The sequence below is a fragment of the Notolepis coatsorum genome (genome assembly GCF_963971535.1).
Source record: "Notolepis coatsorum genome assembly, chromosome: 6".
NCBI lineage: Eukaryota > Metazoa > Chordata > Actinopteri > Aulopiformes > Paralepididae > Notolepis > Notolepis coatsorum.
Window position 1 is genome coordinate 110196269 of NC_140170.1, and position 26875 is coordinate 110223143.

The following is a 26875-nucleotide window of genomic DNA, read 5'->3' on the forward strand; positions in this document are numbered from 1 at the left end:
TTACTTGTACACATGCGGAAAGCCTTTACTGTATATACATATGATAAGACATAATACAAAATCACGAGGATCCATCGGTGACAAGGCTGCTAGACTAAACACTAGCTGCCGCCAATTTGTCCCACTTGCAGGGTATACATGCTGTACATGAATGGTTGTGGAATTATTACACATGTAACCCGACAAGCCAGCAAATAGCATTTCCCTCAAAGATCAGCATTCTAACCAGCGCAGGGTGAACTAGATGGAAATGACAAGGCTGAGGATGGTAAAAAGGCAATTCTGTACATGGCTCTGGAAAGAGGGAAAAGGAAAAGGTGACTTTTGTCCTTCAGTTCTCCGAGACAGTCCGTCAAGTTAGGTGCAAATTTAATTGCTTGTGTACTAACATCCCATCTTCTCCATTTTCTTTGTTAACTTCAGCAAGGAATTTAAAAAGGTCTAGTGGGTGAGGGGGGGGGGGGGGTCCCCTTCACTGATATTGCCTGTAATCTCCGAATGAAGGAGCAGGCATGGAGGCGGCGGGGGCTGGTTCTTCAGGATATTGGGGACCTGGGAGAAAGGAGACAAAAGGTAGAAACATCAGGGGGGGAAGAGAGGGAAGATACAGGCTACCAGGGGATTGGGATTGAAGAAAACTTACAAAAAAATACAAAAATCAAGAGCCAACCAAATCAAAGCTAATATAAAACACATACAAAAGGTTGTGAGTGAGAAAATGGATTATATCTCAATAATTTTTGTCCAATGACCCAAAACGAATGGTCTAAGTCTATACCAGACAGTAACACAAATGTATTGGATTTGGTACTCAGTATTGGACGATAAATAGGCCTACTTAAAAGTTGAGTTAGTGCTTAGAATTGGTATCGTGGTATCAGTCACATTGCATCCCTAATTGAAGCCACTCAAGTCAAACATGGTCAATCTTTCTTCGGAGCACGGCTGAGAGGCCACTGCCACTCTATATTAGCGAATAATGCAGGGCGCGTATCCACTATCCTGTATCCACTATCCTTGAACACTATCCTGTAACCACTATCCTTGAAAACTAAGAGGCACAGAGAGCACAGAGAGTTATGTACAATTATGTGCCTGATATATAGCCAATTATGTACAATACTGTATGTAAGGAGGGATGTGATTATATTCAGGCTGTATTGTTATTAGGTCACCATTTATCTAATATCAGACCAATAATGACAATTCAATTCTCATTGATCTGCATCAGGTTGTTGAAAGATGAATCAACTTAATATTATATATGATATTTAAATCAGGGCTTTAGACAGAGTACAATGGTTGCATAATGAATATGCAACGCAAACTTTATTTTTGCATTTTTCATATTTTACTTGGTGGCACTAGTGTAAGTGGGTGAGAAATCACCTGGTCACACCCCATAATATACGACAAACGTTGTATCTTGTTAGACATTATATCGTCTTATGAGGGCAATACAAAATAACTGATGTGCATCTTTCTAGCCTTTCATACATTCTCTTCCAATACAATATAATACATTTCTGTCAGATGTAAGTAAACCTTTATTTCTATATCACCTTTCAATCCAGTTGAGTAAAAACATTTGTTGCATTTAAACAGCTTATTTTCATTAAGAAAATGTCCGTGAATAAAGGCAGATCTTTAGGAGCTTCTTGAAATTAGCTAGTGAATTGGCTGATTTAATACTAATATCTAATACTTAGGGGGAGGTGCTTCCAGAGTCTCAGGGCAGCGACTGCAAAAGCACAGTCACCTTTTGATTTGAACTTCGACACAGGAGCCGACAAGAGGCCCTGGTCAGTAGCCTCACATAAATAGGCTAGCTAGCTAATCTATCTAGAGGAACATTTGAAAGGAACCCCCAACCATACAGCTGTCGCAAATGTTGTATGTTATCATCAGCTGGTGTGTTGTCTTTACACTCCCTGTGGGAGGGCTGGAGGGAGGTTTTGAGAGGGTGTTTGTGGAGAAGTTTAAATATCTAACATTACTAAATAAATAACATTGTTGAAATTGAGAAGGTTGGGCTTATTTTGACAAATTAAATGTCATTGTTGTTATTACAGCGATAGTGTTCCTACCGGAGCCCCACAAATCTATTGACGATGACTCACCAGTTGGGAACTGTGAAGAAGCAAATCTAGTGAGCAGGATTCCAGCACCTTCTATCAACGCCAGCAGAATGCCTCCCATTGCTGCAGAACCTACCATGGCCACTGGCCCATCTAAAAAAGAACAGGGAATGGGATTATTATGGTGCAAACTTCACAAGAACAAGCACTTGGCAGTTTCAACAGGGAAGGGGAGACTATAGATGGTATGTATCAGTGTAACTGTAAGGTAGGCTTCCAGTACACACAACAGGAGTCTGGCACATTATACAGTAAACCAACATGCAGAAGAAAAGAAACTCAAGACAAAATAAGCGCACATGCCCACACTCCCACACTCCCACACACAACATCCATGTCGATTTCAGCCTCCTAGAGTGAAAACAGTGTCCGCTAGAGAGTGGGGACACTTTTGTCAAGCAACCAACCGAACAAACTATAGAGCTGCTGGTCGCAGCTTAACTTATTGGCTGCCAAAAAACGAGTATTCTCGTGTTTCGTCGCCAACCGGTCAGCATCAAAAACGAGTTCTCGTTTTTAGATCCTTTGATCTTTTTCCTTTGATCCCCATTCTAAACACTCGCTCGGAGCTGCCTGTGTCTCCCTGGCACCGCTGCCCATGTTAAAATTACAATGACGATCGAATCCCGCCAGGTGGCAGTATTGCCTACCTTTTGAACTGAGGATCTCAGTTGTCTTTCAGTACTGAGGTACCTCCGGCTGCTTCCCCCTCAAAGTGAATCAGGACATAGCAATCGGTTGGAGATTTGATCGCCTCAAACCTATTGTTTCCCGTATGATAGCCATGCCCAATATACACGAGTAATTGTGGTCGCGATGGGACGACTGGGATTATTAATTTTAGAGAACCTTCTGACTAAGGTAAGGTCTATTTTAGGCAACCTGCTGGTATTTTTTTTAACCTAAAACATGCTTTTGTATCGATCACAGTGTCGTATTTTACGACATTCGAAGCTTTTTTTGGTTCGAAGCTTCAAAAAAAGGAAAAAAAAATATTTTATTATAATATATATATATATATATTTTTTTTTAATCTTATGTTGTGGGACTTGTACAGCACTTTGTTGTTTTTAAATGTGCTCTATAAATAAAGTGGATTGGATTAATTAATTAAGTAGCCCCTTTCGTGACTGTGACGCAGCCAACAAGGTTTCACTCGGCTGCGCTGCTTGGGTGCAGTGGGGCTCCTCTCACAGCCAACGATATGACATTACATAATTATTAGGGATGCACCGAATGGGAAATTCTTGGCCGAAACCGATACCGAAAATAGAAAACAGTTGGCCGAAAACCGAAAGCCGAAAGGCCAAAAATGATTCATAGAATAGATTTTTTTTACCAATGTTGTGGAACATTATGATTATGGAAAAATATATGATTATGGCAAAACTTAACTTAAATAATAAATAATCACTATTATGGGTCCATAAAACATTTATTCAGCACTTCTGAATGCATACAGTACATTAATTCCATCTTTTCTCTGGCTGCGCAGCGGACATCTGTGCTCTACTGAGCGCACCTTTCTAGTCCCCAGCTGAATGTGCTCGCTTGACTCGGCACAGTAGACGCGCGACAGACAGACAGCTGGGCTGTGTTAACATTACAATGTACAGTCGCACGAAATAACGTTATGAATGCCCGAAATAACATAGCATTACAAAGTACAGTTGACAGCTGGGCTGTGTTAACGTTACAATGTACAGTCGTGCGAAATAACGTTATGAATGCCCGAAATAACATAGCATTACAAAGTACAGTTGACATCTGGGCTGTGTTAACGTTACAATGTACAGTCGCGCGAAATAATGTTATGAATGCCCGAAATAACATAACGTCACAAAGTACAGGTCCAGCTCAGTATGATGTCATAATCAAACATTCTAGAACATTTGTGTATCTATTCAACAATTCTCTCACAGCTGAGTGTGGACGACAGCGGGGACGAGGGAGAGTAACTACTAACTACTAGGGGTGGGAATCACCAGTTTCATCATGATACGATACGATATAGATTCTTTGGACAACGATACGATATTTGCCGATATCACAAAGTCTCTCACGATACAATACGATACGATTAGATTCAGGTGCCTGCGATCGATATGAGATGATATCATATGCCCATTTAACACAATCAGTAACATTTAGATCAACAAAAAAAAGGTAATGAAAATATCATTTGACATTTGTATTTTTGAGCTCTTCCAGACATTTAAAGGAAAATCAACCTATTGTTTTTAATACAAATAGACCTCCTGTTCACTGTAAAGTGCCACGTTTTTATATATTGAGCTTTAAACTTTAAGCTACATTTTTTGGAACTCAAAACTCACAACCTCCCTCTCCCAAACCGTTCCTACAACAATTTGTTGATTTTGCATGATCATGTATAGGCCTACATTTATTATGTATTATATTGTTTATGTTTAAATAACATTTAAACATCAAACTCCTCTGACCTCATGATCATGGGCGGAGTTTATGGGGGTGCAGGGGGTGCATTGCACCCCCTGGTGGCCGGGGGTGAAATTGCTTTTTTTTTCTTCTTTAAAAAAAAAAAAAAAAATCAATATTATTTTTATTTTAATAAAATTATAATAATTGTGAGAAACAAATCTGAATTCTATTATGTTTTGTTTTACAATACATTCATTTTATAGTAGTAATCATGTCACATTATAAGGCGAACCTTCTGTAGTGTGGCAGTGAAAGGGTTAACGCGCGGCCAAGCACCAAGCAGCAGCAGCAGAATGCCCCGCGCGATAGATTGTAACGCTTGTACTTAAGCCACTTATTCTGAGATGATAATTAATGTATCTGGATAACCAATGCACGGATTTTGTCGAGGCAGGTAGCGTTATTTCGGGAAAATTGATATCTATAGTCTGGTATATTTTTCGTCCACGAAAAATGGAGGCTGTAATAATTATTATTGCTCGAGAGTCTCTATGAATAATAATAATTAGAGCCTCCATTTTTCAAGTCAGTTAAAAATGATCCCCCGTAGTGCTGTGTGTGTGAGTGTGTGTGTGTGCTGCTGTACTACCTAAATAAAATAAAAAATTAGGGGTTAGGGCATTGTAAAAACGCTAAAATAATAAAATAAAGGCCAATGACTCGCACCCCCAGGCGTCAAGTTCAAACTCCGCCTATGACCTCATCTGGTCTTTCCAAAGACGCGCGCACACACACACACACAGAAAGGGAGAATGCTATGCTGTAACATCTACACACACGGAGCTACTGCTGTTGTTCTTGGGCGGATATGAGACTCGCCACAGGATTTTCAAAATAACAGTATCGATATGAATCGATCTTATTACATCGCATCGATCCGATTCGATTGTTGATAATTACATCGATGTATCGATCTGGATCGATGTATCGTCCCACCCCTACTAACTACATAACATAGGCAGAAACACAATCCCCCCCCTCTCGCTCTGAATAATATGCATATTAGATCACTCAGTGATTAACCGCGGCATATAGTAAATAAGGATATAAAGCATGTTAAAGACGCATTTATTGGATGCGTTGCGCGCAGTTTACATAGAAACAGCACGACTCCCGACAGCACGACATCATCACAACAACACGCGAATAATATGCATATTAGATCACTCAGTGATTAACCGCGGCATATAGCAAATAAGGATATAAAGCATGTTAAAGACGCATTTATTGGACGCATTGCGCGCAGTTTACATAGAAACAGCGCGACTCCCGACAGCGCAACATCATCACAACAACACGCAAGGTTGTTAGGTTGTTTCTGTTTCTGTGACATATTTTCGGTGAAAAAACTCTTTCAGCCGAAAGCCGAAAGGCAATTTTTTGCCATTTTTGGCCGAAAACTTTCGGTGCCGAAATTTCGGTGCATCCCTAATAATTATGTTGCAACCTTCGTCTATCAAGCAAACAATTATATTATATTTAATTTATAATTTATAATTATATCAGACAATGCACCTACAAAAGCAGATGATTACAATTAAATTAGCCAACTTGGTAACACATTAGTCATAGCAGCATAGGCATAGCCTTATTAATATTTTGTGTGGCGTCGCCGTCGTGTACAACGATACTTACGTTTTTTAGGTGATTTGACAAAGTTGTTGTATAGTTGTGATATGCCATTTTCTTCTGGCATATCTGGCACTCGGCTTTTTGGGCATTGTCTTTGCATATTTTAAAGTGTAACCACACGTCTGATGACTTCTTCGTCGACATGTCTGCTGCACGTGTCCTTGTTGTTTTCAACACAGATCATCTCCACGTGCTTGTTGTAGAGAGGTGGAGTCGAGGCGCCGCTTACTTTCGTTTCATTGGAATGGAGGCGCAAGATTTTGGAGGCAAAAAATATATATATATATATATATATATATATTTTTTTTTTTTTTTACTTCGATTTTTTTTTTTATGTTCGAAGCTTGTGCCATCGAACGAAGCTTCGAAGTATTTAAGACAGCCCTAACAGAACCTAAAACATGCTTTTGGTAACGATAGCAGCTTTGAGGTAAAACGACCCCCCCCCTTGATGATTTGTGAAGAAACATATATATATATATTAGGGATGTCCGATATTATCGGCCTACCGATATTATCAGCCGATAGGCATTAAAATGTCGGTATCTGTATCGGTTTACAAAAAAATTTAAAATAAAAATTTACATTTCTATAACCTTTATTTACCCAGGCAAGCAAGTAAGAACAAATTCTGATTTTATTTATTGTCAAAAGTATGCATAATGTTGTGTTAATTCCACAACAAGAGATATGTAATGTTAATTACCTGAAATTATTCAATTTTTTTGGGGGGGGAAACCCTGCATATATCGGTATCGGTTGATATCGTTTGATATCGGTATCGGAAATTAAGAGTTGGACAATATCGGTATATCGGTATCGGTAAAAAAGCCAATATCGAGCATCCCTAATATATATATATATATATATATATATATATATGGTATATACCTTTGATTTGGAAATATTTGGAGTTTCAGGCGAGCAACCGAACGATTTGGGCATATGCATATAACACGTCATATCTCGCATCTAGAAAAAAAGACTGGATTCTTTTGGAAAGGGGCGATGTTTAGCATGGAATAGCGCACAAACTAAAGTATGTAGAAATGAACTGGTTAGTCAGTGTTGGACTATAAACAATGCCTGTCAAATGAGCCATACTATTGTCTCCATAGCTATAATACAGAACACACGATGGCAGGGCTCGAGACTAACGATGTCCCGTCGTCCCGGGGACGATCAAATATTGATTTGGGACGAACAGAATTATTTTTTGGGACGCAAACGGGACGGAGGGGATTTTATTTTTTTCACAGGAAATGTCAATTAGCCGACTGTCAGTGCGCGCATATATATATGAATTATTCTACGTTAATAAAAGTCAAGTCAAGAGTTTTATTTGTCACGGCATACAAGTATTCAATGAAATGCGGGTGGTCTTGCCCGCAACGATGTGCAATACAGTGGTACAACATATAATAGAATCCAATAAAAAAAAAACATTGTGCAATAAACAGGTAACAGGTAACATGGTGGGACATCTCGGTATCTGTACATAGTTATTTACAGAGCATATAGGACATGCTGGGTCCTTTGGTAGTGCAATACACTGTTACTGTTATACTATTTCTAAAGTGACATTTCCTTTTTGGCCATGAGTGTGGGGGTGTACGGCATGAGTGTGTGCCTGCTCATGTTAAAGTGGCTGCTAGTGTGTGAGCGTGCACAGCGTGCGTGTCGTGTGTGTGCTCATGTGTGCTTGTGTGTGAGAAGTTCAGTGTTCTGTGGCACTCAGTGTTCATTGTTCAAGGCTCTGATGGCCTGGGGGAAGAAGCTGAGCCGAAGCCTCTCTGTCCTAGTAGCTGGGGTTCGCAGGCATCTGCCTGACCTCAGCAGCTGGAACAGGCTGTTATTGGGGTGGTGGGGGTCTTTCATTATTCTGCAGGCTCTGGATTTGCACCTCTTGTTGTATAGAACCTGCAGGGGAGGTAGTGCAATACCCGTGGTACGCTCGGCTGAGCGCACCACTCTCTGTAGGGCCTTCTTGTCCTGTGCCGTGCTGTTTCCATACCAGGCAGTGATGTTTCCAGTCAAGATGCTCTCTACAGCTCCGGAGTAGAAGGACTGGAGTATCTTCCCCGATACTCTGAACTTCCTTAACTGTCTCAGGTGGTAGAGGCGCTGCTTCGCCTTTTTTACGACTGTGTCTATGTGTGTTGACCATGTCAGATCCTCTGAGATCTGACATACCTGGTGATCAACTACAGTTTGCTGTGAACATTATGATGTGTGTAGTGTTCTGATAACGACGGCTGGGCAGCGGGAGCTGGATGCTGGATTTTGCGAGAAGCACAGTGCAATACTCCAATTCAGCCATTGGCAATTCAGCCGTTGGGTGGGGGGCGCTGTTGAGCGGGCCTGTGACCGGACCTGAAAGCGCCCCTGCTCTGCGGCTCTGCAGTTGCATACTATTGGGATTCGTTGGGAGCAGCACGGAGTCTCGACTCTGGACTTATTTTATTTTGAATATAATGACTATACGCAAAAGTAGCCTAGTTTTAAGTTAAAATATTATAAATCTACATGCCTTGAGGATGTCATTCTTTATATAGCCTGCCTATCAGGCAAAAAAAATAATTCTAACTCAAACCGTGATATATACGTTACCATCTATGCTTCAAATTATACCGTGATATACATTTTAGACCATACCGTCCACCCCTAATTGCTAGCTAACGTTACTGACTAACGTATCAGACTGCCACTGATTAATCCATAGTTCACACTATTTTATTCTTATTTTTAATATTATTATATTGTTATTCCTATTTTAGTCCCATTGACCTAAATGTTTATTGTTGTTCAATGTGAGCATACATAGTCTGCTCTGTAGTGCCGAATTTCCCTCGGGATTATTAAAGTATTTCTATTCGATTCTATACTAACACGTAATGTTACTACCATTGCGAGTTAATTGGCATAACGTTACATTTATCGAAACGAACGTGGAGAAATAGACAGGCGAACTTCACTTCAGCTACACGATGAATCCATATTCAGTGAGGAGGGCCCGCTGGAATTTAGCAGCAGTTATCAATATCGACCAGGAAGGTCTGGATTCTTACATATCTCGATGTGATTTATCTAGAAATATCTACAGCAAGAATTTTGGGTCTCAATGAATCCAAAATGTCAATGTGGTTAGAAGTGGTGGAGAGAATAAAAGCTAGCATATAATGGTAGGGTCTGGTTAGGAGCGAATTATAATGGATGGATTATCCATTGGGGGGTCCAGGGGGGGGGGGGGGGGGGGGTGCGAGCAAGAGCATATGTGTGTAGGGTAATAGATTGCAGGTATTAGGGGTATATCTTGTATAAGACATTTATCTAAATGCTGATTTCATTGGATGTGCACTGTTAATTAATGCTTGTATATCTAATCTTGTGTTGTCATGTTTGTTTATGCGTTTGGTTAAAAAATAATAAAAAAATAAAATAAAATATCGATCAGGAGGACAGCGCGATCTAAGGGACATGTTTCATTACTAGTCAAGTGTCATTACTTTAGTTATCAAAGGTGGAATCTCTGGACGCAATGACATTATATAGTTTAAAGCTAAACTACGTTTTTCTTTCTTGTTAGAAGAGGGATAACTTATTCAGTTAGATTTGATTTGATCTTTATTTATCTCTAACATTTTCAACCATAAACACACACATTTGTAATAACAAAAAAAACTAAAACGAAATAAAATACAAATACATTTAAATATATTTTCCTATGGAAGGAATAATCAACATGGCTCCAATTGGTTGACTATAACAGCACCGTGACCAAATATCCCTATACTAGCACCTTGTTAAACACTTTTTTCTTTTATATATATATATATATTTATTTTTAATCATAATTATTCTTGTGAAATCTTTCCACCTGGGAGCCTTTTGACTAAATCAATTTATTCTCCCCTTCTCTGAATGGTGTTTCTTATGGCAATAACAACTATAGACGACAAAACCAAAGTAAAGAAACAACATTTGATTTTTGGGACGGTTACATTCACTTTGGGACGGTTAAAATTGTATTTCGGGACGGTTCTGGGACGGTGGTGAAAAAAGTTAGTCTGGAGCCCTGCACGATGGGTCCGCAAACATCACGAAAATGGTCAATACCGCTGGCGCCATTGAGTAGAGATGGGAAAACAGCATGGCGGTCAATGAGTTAAAGGATCAAATAAATAAACGTTATCTGGTCTAGGTAATATTTATAGGTGTTTTATTACACCAATCTGTGCAACTTGTACCAAGAGTCTGTAACTACTTTGCTATGCGTTAGTGCCACAAAGTCATATACAGTAGATGTAAAAGCAAGCATGACATGGTCTGGGAATGTGACTCACTTCTTGCAGCAAGGATAGCTCCAGTCATGGCCCCACTTGTGATTGAGTTCCAGGGATCCTCCTTCCCTCGCACCTTTACTAGCCCACAGTCAATCATGGAGAAGAGGCCCCCCCATACTGCAAAACTACCTGAAAAACAAACAAATAAAAAGTATTCATAAAATCTGTATAAGAAAACACACTTTTAGACACAGCTTGCTACTTGGGACTAAAAGCTGAATTTACTCTGCAAGCGCTGCACACCCACTTCACTTCAGCATCTACATTGATAAAATGGAATATAGAATATTTTTTAGAAGCACATTTTTACATATACCCGAAATTCATCCTCTGTATTTAACCCATCACAACTAGGGGTGCAACAGATCACAAAATTCACAGTTTGGATCATATCACAGATTTCAAGTCACTTTTCAAAGTATTAGCTGAAAGCATGAGGAACACACTTTTATCAATTAGGCCTATTTGTTAATTCTAGGTGGCTCTCATAAGCGTGTCGGAAGAACCTTTTTTCTCTCACTCCAGTCTGGTAACTTTGCTCTGGAGGTCGATCCCTCTGTGTGGACCTAGTGTGTAGCCTATAGTGGACGTGTTGGATAATTCTTTGACAATTCTGCTTCATGTCGGTTCACGTTTGGAAATTACCGTGTTGCTGAAGTCACTATGAAAATAAATATTAACGTTGTGGCTCGACATTGTGCACTGAAATAAAAATAAATTACCAGCAAGTATGCATTGGGCTGCATAGTTCGCTTTTGCTATAAATAACAACTTTAAGGCTTTGATTGTGGATTTTGCCCTGTCAATATATAAATGCAGATGCTGTTTTGTGTAAAATACTTTGCAACGGTTGTGATTTGACGTTAAATAATTTACATTCGCACATGCCTTGTGGTGCGCAATTCTCACACACAATTGCCGTTTAATCCATCTCTATGATAGACTAAACTCAAACCCAAACAGCAGACTTATATAGATATAGCTCACTACGATGGTTAAATTTAGCAATTAATCCGCAGTTCACATGCGTGCCGAACCGTGAGGGGTAACCTGTCCGGATCACGAATCAACTACGATCCGTTACACCCCTAATCCCAACCAATTAGGAACTAGTTAGGAGCAATGGGCAGCCATAGTCCAGCGCCCCGGAGACATAACTCCAGTTGTAATCCTAGTACCCTGGTCATGGGTAATGCCAGGAGTATGTTCCTAATATGCATGTATTTATGGTGTGGGAGGAAGTTGGAGTTCCCGGCAGAAATCCACGCAAACACGGGGAGAACATGCAAACTCCACACAGAAAGGCTTTCCGCCAGGGTTCGAACCCACAACTTTCTTGCCGAAAGGCAACAGTGCTAACTACTGTGCCACCATATCGACTCTAATTTACCTATTTCAAACCCTGCCCTATTTTCTTGATCCTTCATTGACAATTTGTCAGAGGGAAGAAACAGTTGCGATTGGAGGATCAAGAAAAGAGGGCTGGTTTGAGTTAGGCAAATTGACACTGGTGTGTTCACACCAGCCATACATGGTGTGGTGGTAGAGATATATAATGTAGAGATAAAATCTGTGATTTCCTAGAAATACAGATTCACTCAGTGCCCCCAGTCTTCCAAGTCTGTTCGAGGTGTAAGTCTCGTCAAATCTTTTCCAAGAGTTTTTGACAGCCTATGTTAATCCTTTAAAATATCAGTAAGAAAGTAAACGTTCAATAAATGTTCAACAGGTGTTCTTACCTCCCAACTGTGGGGCTCTGGTCTTGATGGCCGTCAAGCTACCTTTCATTCTGTGGCTCATCCCCTGGAAGAGACAACATGCAGCACAGATCAATGCCAACTCCTCTTGAACTCAATGTATCCTAATCCACTCACAAAGCAACCACACTAGTCTACAAAACCAGCAATGTGGCCGTGTTGTTTAGTCTTCTGTCTCTCAGAGCAGGAAAGCTTTCCTTTTATGTCTCTCAGAGCAGGAAAGCTTTCCTTTTATATGAACACTTTTACACTACTCAGCTCAGTCACGGAAGCCTGTTTTTACGCTTAAAATAAATCGTTTTCTCTACATACGCCCATCATTGATTCCCAATATAGGGATAGACATATTTTGACGCCCCATTCAATAGGCAATGTAGTGTAAGTCTGCCAAAATATTTCTTTATGACCATCAATACAGAAAACAGAGGTATCAAAAGGAGAAGATAGCAGGAGACCCATAAGAGCAAAACACAAACATCCCTCACACACGTGCCATAACCAACACAGATCAATGATGGAGAAGATTTAGCTGCGCCTGTATTATACTTCATTTCATGCTTTTCATTTGAATGTGCAGCTTAAACGCAACCAGTGTGGGCATAAATGGAGGTCTCGTATAAGACAAGTTATGTGTTCCACAATATTCTGCTTATGACGTGACCAGTACGGACTTAGTGTTACTGAAGTGAAATGTAAGAACTCCAGGGTGTCGGTGGTGCTTCACATTAACATAAAGTTTGGCATGAGACTGGTCCCACATGCAAAAGGCTTTTTCAAACTCTAGAGATGAACAGAGAATGACGTTTGATTGAGAATCACATGGGTCCAATCATGCAGTCGAAGACTATTCAGTTCCAGTGTCTGGGAACTAGGCAGGAAGTTCAGGAACCATTTGAAGCTATTTGCTATGATTAGGCATACCGGTTTCATAGAAACTAAAATATAGCTGTGTTCTGCCCCATCCTGGCTGTTAGGATGTGTGAAAAGCAAATTGATATAAAGTAGGAGTGGGACGATATACTGAAGTCACGATACGACAAATTATATGGGGTTCACAATACAATACAGTTCACAATATAATTGTCACAAGCTAAATTATTTGTTTATTCTCGTCCTCTGACCTCTGGCACAGGCAAATGTTACAAGTTGGTAACGTCTTAAGCACAGCTTGCCCAATATGCTGTGAATATAGCAACTATTTAATGAAAAATATGGAACTCAATGTTGTTTTTTGTACGGACGGGTCCCCACCCTTCAATATGGGGAGAGCATGGGCTGCTTTTGAGATTTTGGGCATGGAATTAGTCTGGCTCTGATAAAGAAATATGAGCAATAGGTTCAGCAATAAAAATCAGCTGCAGGATCCAGGTTGTTGGGTACAGACAACTTTTTTGGATCAATAGACCCTGCTGCATATTAAAAGACAGACCCAGCTGCATCATTCTTATTCTGTAATTATTCTTACATACATTTTCCTTACTCATCATTCCAGCATGCAAGTCTGAATAGATCCGCTATCAGCTCTATCTTTAATCTTTCAAAATGTTCAGTTGCTATCGCTATCAGCTCTATCTTTAATCTTTCAAAATGTTCAGTTGCTATCGCATGCACTTATCTGTGTTTCACTACACACATGAGTGCATGCTTACCAACTGTTCGCCTGTTTTTACTGCAACACTACTATCACCGACATCTAAGAAGGGAGATCCCCCCCTTGAATGGCCCTTCTAAGGTTTCTCCCCTCCACATTGCCTGTGGTGCATTTTTTCCCATTGCTAGGTTTTAGTGCGTTTTTCCTTACCTTCGCGTGGGGTATGTCTGGGAGTGTTGCATTTATTTAGCATTTATTTTAAATTGTTTGGACTTTATGGTGTTCTTGACTTATTGTGATGTTTCTTCTTGACTTGTTTAAAGAAGACGTGTCCGGCCCATGGGGACATTAACGTGTGTTGTCTGGCCTTACAAATACATTTGATTTGATTTGAATACATTCAGTAGCCAGTAGCCACTACTAGCCAGCTTCCAAAATGCCTCTACCAGTGCCTTTCTTTTTTAGCAAAAGCTAAAAAAAGTCCTATTTGGTTGCACTATGAAGCAAAACACCATGTTGGCACGTAGCACAACATCAAGCAAGGTAAAATGTGCCAGCTACTGCCATGTTGATTTATTGTCTGTGTAATAAGAAAATAATTTAAATAAACAGTGCCAGCATGTTTTCTTAAGGTGAGGTGAACAGAATAGTCTCTGGTTTATTGAAATAAGAATAATTTCTTATTTCATTCGTATTTTGCTTGACAGTATATGGTAGTTAGATTCTGGGAACCTAGCCTAGAAGTCAGAAAATGCCTTCAGTTGCATTCTAGAGGTCTGTAATAGGATTAATGGGGACATATCTTCGGAAATGGGTTTGCCTAGTCTTTGTATGGATTTGGCAGTCTGAAATGTTATTTAGGCACCGGGGGAAGTTACATATGTTCTCCTTGGTGTTTGGCCAAGGTTTGAAGTCTTCAGATTAACAAGCAAATTCCCCTTGCTGATGTCACAATGGCAACACAAGCAATTAATTAGCTTTGATGAATCAATTAGCTGTGCTTTGCGGAGCTAGAACCACTGCCTACCTAATGCACTGCCCAAATGTTTACTCCTTGGTGTGGGGTAGCCAGGCAGGGAAGGAAATAATTAATTAAAGATTTGGTGTATGGTACACCCACCAAAAAAGTGTGTGTTCAGAACAAGAGAAGAAAGAGCTGCTGGAAAATATAGAATTACATATAGAATAGATTTAGGCCATGTTTAGACGGGAACACTCGCGGGTGAAACCAGCTAAATATTTCTTCGAATGTGCCTTTTGTTTATACGGCAACAGCGTTTTTGCGGGGAGAATCCGCAAAAAAGTTAGACCACCTTCGTGGGTGGAAATCCTAGAAACGATAAACCTTTGCGCTATCATCTGAACAGTCAAACCGCATAAAACTATGACGAAATGGTTCTCAAGGCTCTCGTCGCGTACTGCTTACATCACAGGCATGCGCCAGTAGCCTAGAAGCGTAAACAAAACATGTCTGATTCTATCCATGGCGATCACCTGAAGGCTACATTGGCAGTACTTTTAAATACACAAGAATCAGTCCCGCGGCTATCGCAACTATTAGTGACTGGAGCCACTGTCTGTGAGTGACTCTGCTTTGGTCCAATCACATTCCCCCACCCACAGTCTGCGAATCAGAGGCAGAGTAGGGCGGGTCTTCACAGCACGTCTGGTTGTCTCAACGACCTGAGGCAGTGTAGCGTATGGGTTGCGTGAATATTTTCCCTAACGGAGTCCTCATTTGTGCAGGCTGCATGAATACTTTGACAACAAATGTTTGTTTCCGCGTGCGAGTTTTGCGCTCTGATTGGCCAGGTCATGCGACATGTGCGCCAATCGTGGGACAGCAAGTTCTGCGCCTATTTCCGGGTCTAACAGCCTGCAAACTACCTGGCGTTCTATCGCCATGCTCTAAGACAAACTCTAACCTTAACCAACTTCGAAAGAGTGCCTAAGCTTAACCGTCGAAAGAAGGGCAGGCGTTCTATCGCCAATTTAGGCCTGCCGCGATAAGCAATAAATCGATTAATTGCCGCGATAATTAAAATGAATGCAATGATTTTGACGGGCGCGATTAATTGCTATTTGCGCGTTTGTTTTAATGAGGCGGACCCAGTGCCCCTTGTCAGTCACTGTCCGTGTTGGGAGGTCTATTCTACTAGCATTAACGTTACTCATACAAACAGAGTAAACACAGTTTTCAATCAATCAATCAATAACAACATTAACGAGACCCTCGTTGTGTCTATTCTGCTAACGCTAACGTTACCTCTCATTGTGTCTATTCTACAAGCGTTAACGTTAGCTGTAACGTTACCAGTCGCGTCTATTTGCTAACGTTAGCATTAGGTAATAACTAGTGATGCACCGATGTGAAAATTGTGGCCGATACCGATAACCGATATTAATATTGCTGTTCTGGCCGATACCGATATTTACCGATGTCGATATCTCTGTATAGAAAACACTTTTTTATGATAATCAAATAAAGAGCTATTTTCCAAAACGCATATTTTTTTTTACTTTTGTAACTTATTTTCAGAAATGACTGATATTTTGAAACTATTTAAGGCCAAAACATGTAAAAAGAAGAAAAAAAAGATTAAAAAAAAAAAAAAAAAAAAAAAAATTTTTTTTTTTTTTAATAAATATCGGCCCTATCTTGATATCGGACCGATACCGATGTGTAAAAAAACGGCCATATCGGCCGATATTATATCGGCGGCCGATATATCGTGCATCACTAGTAATAACCGGTTTAAAATGGATGGTGATTACCTCACGTTGTGTCTATTCTACTAGCATTAACGTTACTCATACAAACAATCAATAGCGAGTTATATTGATCACGCTATGTACGATAGCCATGCTAAAACGCTAGCACAACATTAGCACCTAACCTAACAACAAGCCTTAACAAGTCAGCGATCTTTTTGCGAGACTAAACTCTCCGCTCGGTGGCAAATTGTGTTGATGTCGGTTTTGTTTAATCAATAAATGAGGCAGAATACACAGTGACTGTATCCTTTGTTTATTGCACTTGTGCCTGCTGCAAACATAATGCTTATGAAATCCTAGAGACGCGTCTCTATTCTGACCAATCAGTGGTCTGCAGTGTTTCACGTGACTTTTCTGGTACCCAAAGTACCTGATAATCGCAACAATACTTCCGGTCCGGTCGGTGGGCTTCAAAATAAAAGTCTAAAACACCGGAAAAGACGGAGCGGTGGGCTTCAAAATAAAAGTTTTGGGAAATAAATTTCTCCAAAAAAAATTCTCTAACCGGTCGCAATAATATCGCTTATCGCGATATTTTCGGGGGCAATTAATCGCCCAGCAAAATGTGTTATCGTGGCAGGCCTAATCGCCATGCTCTAAGACAAACTCTAACCTTAACCAACTTCGAAAGAGCGCCTAAGCTTAACCAGTGTAGACACTTGCGGTCCCACGGTTGGGCGTACATGTCACATGACCAGAAATGACCTGGCCAATCAGACGCGGAAACAAACATTTGTTGTCAAAAGTATTCAGGCGTGCAGCGTACCGCCCTAACGGAGTTGCACTTTCGCGTTCGGTTTGCGCGATCCGATTGGCCACTGACGTTTCTGTTCATGTGACATCTGCGCCAATCGTGTGACAGCGGGGCTCCGTCGTCTCGAGTCTTTACAGCCTCGTCTGCACGCAGAATTCCATCCCAAAACACTAGTCTAAACGCAACATTAAAAGTGAGAACGCAAGACGACTTTCGCGGTTTCTGTTCAGACTCTCTCCGTCTAAACATGGCCTTAGACTAGTTTCTTTGCTAAAGAAAATTAACAAACATGTTCCATAGATTCAAGGAAGAAAAATTGTTGAAAAGATACATAATATATATTATTATTATAATAATAATAATAATAATAATAATAATAATAATAATAATAATAATAATAATAATAATAATAATAATAATAATAATAATAATAATAATAATAATAATAATAATAATAATAATAATAATATGCCCCCCTTTTTTTTTATCCACTTTTTCTCCCATTTTCTATATATTCTCCCATCCCAATTTCGTATCATCAAATTCAACCCTCCCCTGTCACGAACGCCGTTTCTTGCCTCCCACAAGCCGGCTGCAATGTGGACTAAGTCATACATCCCCTCCGGTACTTGAGGTAACAGCAGTCGCATCTTTTCACCTGCGCAGCTCGATCTCTCAGTGGCGAGGAGTAACACGTGGGAGGCTCACGCTGCCCCCGACACTTCCTGATTGATTCTACTGCGCAGGCGCACCAACCGACCTGTAGGAGTCGCTGTCCACAACGCCCGATCCCCACCCATCAGTTTCCCACCCCCTAATACGGCCAATGTGTATTAGTATGAACGACCAGCTAAACTGAAAGCAATGTGGAGCGCTAGGCTCGAACAGGCGAGCCCAGCGTCTCCGCATTCGTGGCGAGCGCCTTGCCCACTACGCCACGTAGCCGCCCAATAATATGCCCCCTTTAAGTCGAAAAGGAATGGCAGATCCTTTCAAGTCACATTATGGACTAGAACAATTATAGCCTGTTCTCAGTGAGTGAAGAATTACAACTAACCAGCTAGTAAGTACCATGTTTACTACATAACAGAAGCAGGGTTTCTGTTAGCTGGAAATTATATATATATATATATTATTATTATATTTTCCATTCTATTTATTTTTGGGCTTTCTGTATTTTTCACCCATTCCAATTTTTGTCGTTATGCCAATTCCCTTCCTGGTCATTGCGTTCATTGCCCCACTCTCGGCCTGGGGAGGGTCAGAACTACCACATGCCACCTCCATGTGGAGTCGCCATCCGCTTCTTTTCAGCTGACAGTGAGGAGTTTCACTGGGAGAACGTAACACGTGCAGACAGGGCACGAAATTAACTTTTTGACTCACCGGCCAGTGGCGGGTAGATGGGAAGAATCTACCCGCCAAGCATATTTCTTACCTGCCAAATTTTTTTTGATTAAAAAAATATATATACCGGTATATATTTTATATAACATTTTTTTTTTAATAAAATATATATTATATAATCATACTTGTAGTTGTATTATCTGCGAGACATCGCCACCACGCAATAAGTAAAAATGCTCGCTATCTGCAAACAGCTCCACTGTCTGTGTGTATACTTGAGTAGCCTCCAGCTCCAGCAAGGATTCTCCGGCGCTGCAGCTAGGCCCTATATTCAGCTAGACCCTACATTCAGCATGCAAGGATTCTCCGGCGCTGCAGCTGGACCCTATTGGTATAATGTTACGGTTCTTTGGTCAAATCACATTCAACATGCCCTCAGCTAGAATACGCATTGAATCAATGTTATAAGACATTGATATCAGGAGCTATCTGTAGCTACTGCTAGCCCGCTAGATAACGTTAAGACAATTTAGTTTACTGGGACATATAGATCTAACGTGAGCTAGCTAACGTGAGCTAGCTAACGTGAGCTAGCTAACGAGGGAACGGAGGTATTATGCACTCGAGTCGACTATTGCTGGAGCATTTGTTGATATCAGCAGCTATCAGTAGCTAGCCAGCTAGATACCGTTAGACAATGCCTCGTCATGTATTAAACTAAAAGTGAATAGTTGACTGGGTCATTGTTTAAACAGTAACGGTAGCTCATGGAGGTCCGCTCTAGACTAGAGCAGACTGCCTGTGTTGATACGAGCAGAAGCCAATAGTATCCCGCTGCAGGGCTGGGCGGATATGACTCGTTGCCACGTTTTTTTTCAAAATAAGAGTATCATACGAACCGAATGTTGCTAACTGCCGGAGCCATCGATATTATGACTGGAGCTGCGCTTGGGGCGGAAATGAGACCCGCACAGATTTTCAAAATAAGAGTATCGTTATGAACTTGATTGATTGATTACACGCCACACGGCGGGCAGACCTCTCAGTGGGAGGCGCCAAACGTAAAAACTGAGAACCAATGGCGGGTGGCAGGCTCTAAATTCGCCCCCTGCGTGCAGAGTTTCCGGCTATTTCCCCCAGATCCCCTCCCTGCTGAACAGGCACGCCGACCAACCAGTAGGAGTCGCAGTTTACAACGCCCAGGATACATACCTCACCGGCTTCCCACCCGCTAACACTGCCAAATCTTACCCAGATGAGACAAATTTATAAAAAGCCTACCATTGGTCAATTGCCCCCAAATACGACGTAAAAAAACTGAACTTTTCAATAATAATTAGGGCTGGGCGATATGGCCTCTAAAAGGATATCGCGATATTTTTTGGCTATATCACGATACACGATATATATCGCAATATTTTGACATTTCCTCTAAAGCACTTAAAAATCCTTGATTTAACCCTTTGATGCATACAGTCTAGGGATGCCCCGATCACGTTTTTTGCCACCGATACCGATCACCAATCGTCTATGAGCCATATCGGCCGATACCGATTAAACCAAAAAACTAAGTAATATATAATTTTTTATATATATATATATATATATATATATATATATATATATATATATATATATATATATTATAATTATACTTGTAGTTGTATTATCTGTGAGACATCGCCACCACGCAACAAGTCAAAATGCTCGCTATCGGAAAACAGCTTGACTGTCTGTGTGTATACTCTGCTTTGGTCAAATCACATTCAGCATTGCCATCTTCGCAGTGTTGTTATGAAGCATGATAGCAGGGTTCGAAATTAACGGGGGCTTGGGGCATAATGCCCTTGAAAATGGACAAAATGCCCTCGAAAATCAGTTAAGGGGGGCACAAAATGCCCCCGACAGTTTACTAATTATATATATATATTTATCCGGTAATGGAGCGTCTGTGTATCGTACGGTTCAGATGACGCGCAAATAAAAAAAATCATTTGGCGGAGGTGAGCACTGGCTGCTGCAGCAGCAGCACTGCAGCTGAGCCAGGTGCTAGTCAGTTTGTGTACAAATGGCAAGCACAATCTAAATCAATCTTCATTACGACTTTAAAAACATAGCCATTAACATTACATAGGCATACACACATCTTGCCATAGCGTTAGCAGTTTGTACAATACAACGCACGTTTTAACTATGGTAGCACTAGCCCCAGCTAATACAGTCAATGAAATGTTATTGTAGCTACAAGCTAGCAGAGGAGGGAATGAGAGTCTGAGAGGCGGGGTGTTTAAAGACAATGATAGGCGTTTATTCAACATCCAAGAAGGCTAACATACAACTGTGTTTTACTAACTCCAACCGGGACTATTGCCGCTTAACCCGCTTTCGTGCTGCTTTTTGATGTTTGATCTCCTCCTAAAGTTACCGGAGCTGAAGGTGCCACATGCTAAAATGTCCGTGGGGACCCGGCGCCAACCCATAGATAGTTCCAACTCAACGAATTACGTAATCCACCACAGTTGCACTCAATATTTAAATAATGTTAGTCTAAATAAATGTAGATACATAATAATTTCAAGCAGAAAACGAATCTTTCCATTAAGAACTGACAATCAGGGAATTTAAACATGGTTGACATTGTTTTTTTGTGTTTATATTATAGAAAGGAAAGTCTAGTGCTGGCTGAGCATATTGTTTGTTTGCACTAAGTTAATACTTTGACAAATGTAGCCTATATTTTTCAGTCAGTTCGGTCTTTGTGTGCCAAACATTATTTAAGGCTGTAAACACTGTAACACTGTAAACCTTTTTATATATATATATATATATATATATATATATATATATATATATATATATATATAAAAAGGTTATATATATATATATATAAATGAGAAGCATGTTTAGATTTGAGTGTTATTTTTTTTTAATAAAAATTAACGTATATCGAACCGAACCGAAAACCGTGACCCCCAAAACCGTGATACGAACCGAACCGTCCATTTTGTGAACCGTCCCACACCTACCGTTTATCATAAAAATTCAGTGCCCCCGAAATAAAAAAAAAAGACCCCGAAAATCAATTAAGGGGGGCAAAAAAAGCCCTTGAATTTTTTTTTTTATTTCTAGCCCTGCATGATAGCTAATTAGCCAATGTTCAGCTGCAAAAATGAATAATGTCAATTATGTTATAAGACATTGATATCGAGAGCTATCTGTAGCTACTGCTAGCCGACTAGATGACGTTAGACAATGCAAATAAAGTGAACTATTTAGTTTACTGGGTCATTTAGTTAAAACAGTGAGCTAACGTGAGCTAACGTTAGCTACCTAGCTAACGGAGGTCTCATGCTGGCGCATCCATATCATTCTTAAACTGAAATGCGCATTTGTTGATATCAGGAGCTATCAGTAGCTAGCCAGTTAGACAATGCATCATGTATTAAACTAAAGTGAATAGTTGACTGTGTAGTTTTGTTTAAACAGTAATGTTAGCTAGGTAGCTAACGTTAGCTCACAAGCGATAGCTAGTTAGCCAACGCTAGCCAGCACTTGTGAAAACAAATGCCAAACTGATATCAGACGTTGATATCAGGAGCTATCAGTAGCTAGATAACATTAGACAACGCCTCATGTATTAAACAAAAGTGAATAGATGACTGGGCCATTTTGTTTAATGCTTGTTATGTTGAAAGAGGAGCTCTGAGCTGCTCATCCACTGGACTCTTGCCGTGGTAAGGGTTTGTTGACATGACGGGTCTGTGAGGGGGAGGAGGAGGAGGAGGAGGAGGAGGAGGAGGAGGAGGAGGAGGAGGAGGAGGAGGAGGAGGGGCAAGATGTGCAGCAGCAGCAGAGCTCTCTGTGGCTGTGAGAAGAGCGAGTGAGAACTCTGCAGAGAATTGGATCATGTTTTCCGTGTCATCGATCGGTTTGCACGACTTAATGATTTTATAATATTTATATTATAGTATATTATACTCGATGTTCACGATATAGTAATTTACTACATCTCATGTAGAACAAGCCACGATACATCGAGTATACTCGATATATCGCCCAGCCCTAATAATAATAATAATAACTTATTGCATGCGTTCTGCTTCTGAAATGGATTATATTGCAGTTAGAACAATGCTCTGGCCGCCCAGGCCGTACGCATATTTAGAGATCGTCTAGATCAGTGGTTCCCAAACTTCTTGTTTATGCGGATTGCGGACCACTAGATTGTTATCAAGAACATTCGCGGACCACCTCGTATGTTAACCTTGCATTCCATTGTCTCAGAATGGATTTGGTAGAGAGAGAGAGAGAGAGAGAGACAGAGAGACAGAGAGAGAGACACACATTATGCGCCATTCAGTCTGACTTGGAGCATGCACTGGACTTAATCTATGCACACTGCCAGATGAGTGGCTGCTTAACCGTTTCAGATTGCCAAGAGCGGTCCTTTTAGATGTATGCAATACTCTGGAGCCTCAACTCAGACACAACACACGCCGGTCAAATCATGTGCCTCCACACCTACAAGTTCCGAACGCACTCAGGGTTTTAGCAACAGGGACCTTTCAGAGAGAATAAGGCCAGGTCCGGTATTTCCCAACCTACTGCGCGATTGGCTCTTGACAAGTCGTTCAGTATTGACAAAGCCTACTTTGCTGGAATGATTCATTTTGCACGTATACAGTGTGTGTGTGTGTGTGTGTGTGTGTGTGTGTGTGTGTGTGTGTGTGTGTGTGTGTGTGTGTGTAGGTGTGTAGGTGTGTGTGTAGGTGTGTAGGTGTGTGTGTAGGTGTGTGTGAAGCTGCCTCGCTAAATAGTCTATTTATATTTATTTATTTATCTAGCATTTATTTATCCACTCTGGTTGGATGGTGCATTGTACTTGTGCTGTACATTAACAATACATTTGAATCTAATCTCATTTTGAGATCAGTGGCAAATTGCTTCCTGTTGAATGAACCTCTGCTATTTTGCACACGCCTCGTTCGCCTTATAAAGGAGCTGGCAGGGCGTGTCTGTATGCAAATGAATTGAGCGCGAACGTGCATTTCAGTTTAAGAATGAGTGGGATTCATCATTCAACACACCTGGGTAAGAACAGATTTGGACGTTAAGAACTGGTTGATGAATGCGGCGGTGGCTTTTCTTATTTTTCTCTTAACACATTCAGCGCCAGGGATTAGTCTGTTCCTTGTAGCTAACGTGCCACGTTTCCATTTTATATTTTCTCTGTGCGTCACTATGTTTGGAGAACTATATCTATATTCTATATTATAGCTATGGAGACATTACTATAGTCATTTGACAGTGACTTTCTTCCGTCGAACATGCAAAAAAGAGATTTTTTTTTCATGCATATGCTTGCGCGTTATCCCGTGGTGAATATAAGTATAGTTTAGGAGTGATCCGGGATAATTCCTGAAATGCTGAGTTACAGGGCGCTACGTGTATTCTACTATAAGCGTTGGCGTTTCTTGCCTGGACAGTGGATAAGCTACTATTTCCAAATCAAATGTATATAATAGGTATTATGTGTCATCATGAATGCATGAAAGGGGGGGGGGGGGTCGTTTTTTTATGCTTTGATGGCCAGTAACGGCATTCGTGTTGAACACTAACACTCCACTGATCAGCTGGATCGATATCAAAACAGAAAACATTGTTGGATCAAGCTTAAATTGATGTCAGATAGTCCTTACCTTTGGTCAGGGGTATTCCAAAAAGAATATTCCAATTGTCTGATCACGATTTCCAGTATTGGTGTCCATCTGGTCCTGGACATAATTTGGCACAATTTATGGATTGAGTGTGCCAGATGCGTTTCGAAGTGGTCGGATGAAGCGATTTACTCTGCTCCGTCTAAATATAGCACCCGGAGACATTTGAGTGTAACACAGGGTATAAGGCTTCAAAGGGTGCCATCTGGCAGGATGTGGCCGGTATTGCACTTTGGCAATCTCAAAATCCTTTCCTATGGCAACACCGAGGTCAGTGGATGAATAATGAATATAAATATTGAATAAAAGAAAAAACTACCAAAACCTGAGATATCTCGGGTCTGGCGTCCAACTCATGGCAAGTTAACACGACTTATCTCAGGTTTGGCGCAGAATGTGTTAACAGACGGTTACGAAAAATATATAAGAGACTCAGAGAGTATTGGTGAATGAAGCCCATTGATTTTACTTGTTTTTTTATCATTATTTTCTGAATTTTGTTGGATCAAGATATTTTTCAACGTTGCCATTTAACTGAACTTGTTTTTTCCCCTTTTGGCAATCTCATTCTCATCCATTATTCTTCCAATTTATCTTGTATTTTCTAATCATCTTGTAATGCGTTAGGCCTACAACTGTCAGGCTATTATCCGGGTCATGTGAATGCCTCCTATTTCAGATGCGATTATATAGGTGAGGCCACCTGATCTGCCTGCACTTTGGCCCTGATGAAGACCTTTGTACAGGTTGAAACATGTTGTCAATTTGAATGTAGCAGCTGAGCCATTACAATAAAGGCTTTTTAATTGATTTCCTTCCTCTGTGTCACTGTTCAAGTGCCTGGATCATCCTCCTTTTTCCAAAGACAGATAATATTTGACTGGAATTTATCTAATTTGTCTGAGACATTGAAATCTTATTGGACACGTGGACCGGCACCAATCTTTTCAAGCGGAAACCCTGAACAGAAGTTAAACAGAACTTACTGAAGGTGCATTTCTGAACCCTTTGACTGCCTGGAAGATCCCACCTCCAATGGTCCCCATGGTGAAGGCGCCTCCACAATCATCCACAATCCTCCAGGGACTAAAAGAACAACATAGACCATGATTGGCTAGAGTTTCATTCGAGCTTAACAGGGTAAATCCATGTAAAGTAGAACTTGCATGCTAAAAGGGTAGGTTTTTGGGGGGGGGGGGGTCTAACCTCTAGCAGTGACCCAAGGAAAGCTAAACATACAGCAAAACTGCAGAGTAGATAAAAGCAGCCTGTACATTTAACAACTCTGAAATTGTGTACTGTAGATGAAGAACAGCAATACCGGTACCTTGCCTTATAGGGACTGCTACCTTATCATTTAATTGAGCTGCAATTAAGACAGCATGACGATTCAATGTCCGTGATCACTGGTGGCCATATCCAAACTTATTTACTCTCAATAACTGTCAAACTAAATGAATGCGTGCAAAACTGTTTTTGGATGAGTGAGATTATGTGCACACATAAAAATCAGCATTGTTTTATCATGGTGAAGTGCCCCTTTAACTAGCTGCAGCATCCCGTCGGATAGGTGAATGAATGAATGAATGAAAACTTTATTTAACAGGTTGCAGAATGGGTACAATACAGTACAGCTCAATACACACAATTGGGGATGCAGACCAGAGAAAGACTTTTGTCATGTTTACATCAGGGTCCCCCATTTTCAATTCATAGTGATAAGTTGACATCGACCTCAGCACAATCACGTTACAAAATTAACGTAGGTTCTCTAGACTAGATACCCTGACGTTTCCCCCAAGGAGATATATTGTGCAAAAACCATCAGCCGGGCCACCACAGAAGCAGCCGGCTAGCTTAGTTAGCATAAGCCACGGTATAGCAGCTCATTTTAACATAAACCTGTAGAACGGGTGACCTTTCATCAACGTGACAGTGCCTAGATATAATTGTACAAAAAAAACAGAAGTAGATAAGCAATGTCGACTTAACGACTGGCAAGGAACAGGAAAGAAGCTAACCGAAAACACCAAACAAGCCGACAAGGTCACTAAACTACACCGCGAGTTAGCAGCGAAGGACACCGTGGCTAGTATCACATCACCGGACAGCGGTAGCTATTTGGCTAATGCCGTTAGCCGCTGACGTTGGGTGGATTTGAAGGGTTCAGTAAAAGCTGTAGGGTGTAGGATTTCGCGTATAAACAACGTTACAAACTGATGCTATACACGTAAACAAACGGACTGAACTGACTCAAGAGACAACGCCAATAAATGTTGTATTTCTTCTGCTAAGACTCACCAGGGTTCCCTTGCATATTCCTCCATTTTGTTCTTATAATGTTCCCTCTGACGTAAACCC

The 26875-nt window shown here is 40.7% G+C and overlaps 1 protein-coding gene across 1 annotated transcript; it reads right to left on the reverse strand.

Annotated features, from left to right (window-relative positions):
- On the reverse strand, positions 1–26875 carry timm17a (translocase of inner mitochondrial membrane 17 homolog A (yeast)). Its single transcript, XM_084316204.1, has 6 exons — positions 26816–26875; positions 25501–25600; positions 12313–12376; positions 10574–10702; positions 2121–2231; positions 1–552 (listed from the first exon to the last, which is right to left on the reverse strand). Exons 1-6 carry the CDS (start codon positions 26839–26841, stop codon positions 473–475), a joined length of 510 nt encoding a protein of 169 aa, XP_084172330.1. The 5' UTR covers positions 26842–26875; the 3' UTR covers positions 1–472.

Coding starts and splice junctions, on each gene's coding strand:
- timm17a (XM_084316204.1), bottom strand. CDS start 26,841: ATGGAGGAATATGCAAGGGAACCCTG. Junction 2,232..10,573: donor AGCTATCCTTGCTGCAAGAA/GTGAGTCACATT, acceptor GTTCTTTTTTAG/ATGGGCCAGTGGCCATGGTA. Junction 553..2,120: donor TTCTTCACAGTTCCCAACTG/GTGAGTCATCGT, acceptor CCTTTCTCCCAG/GTCCCCAATATCCTGAAGAA.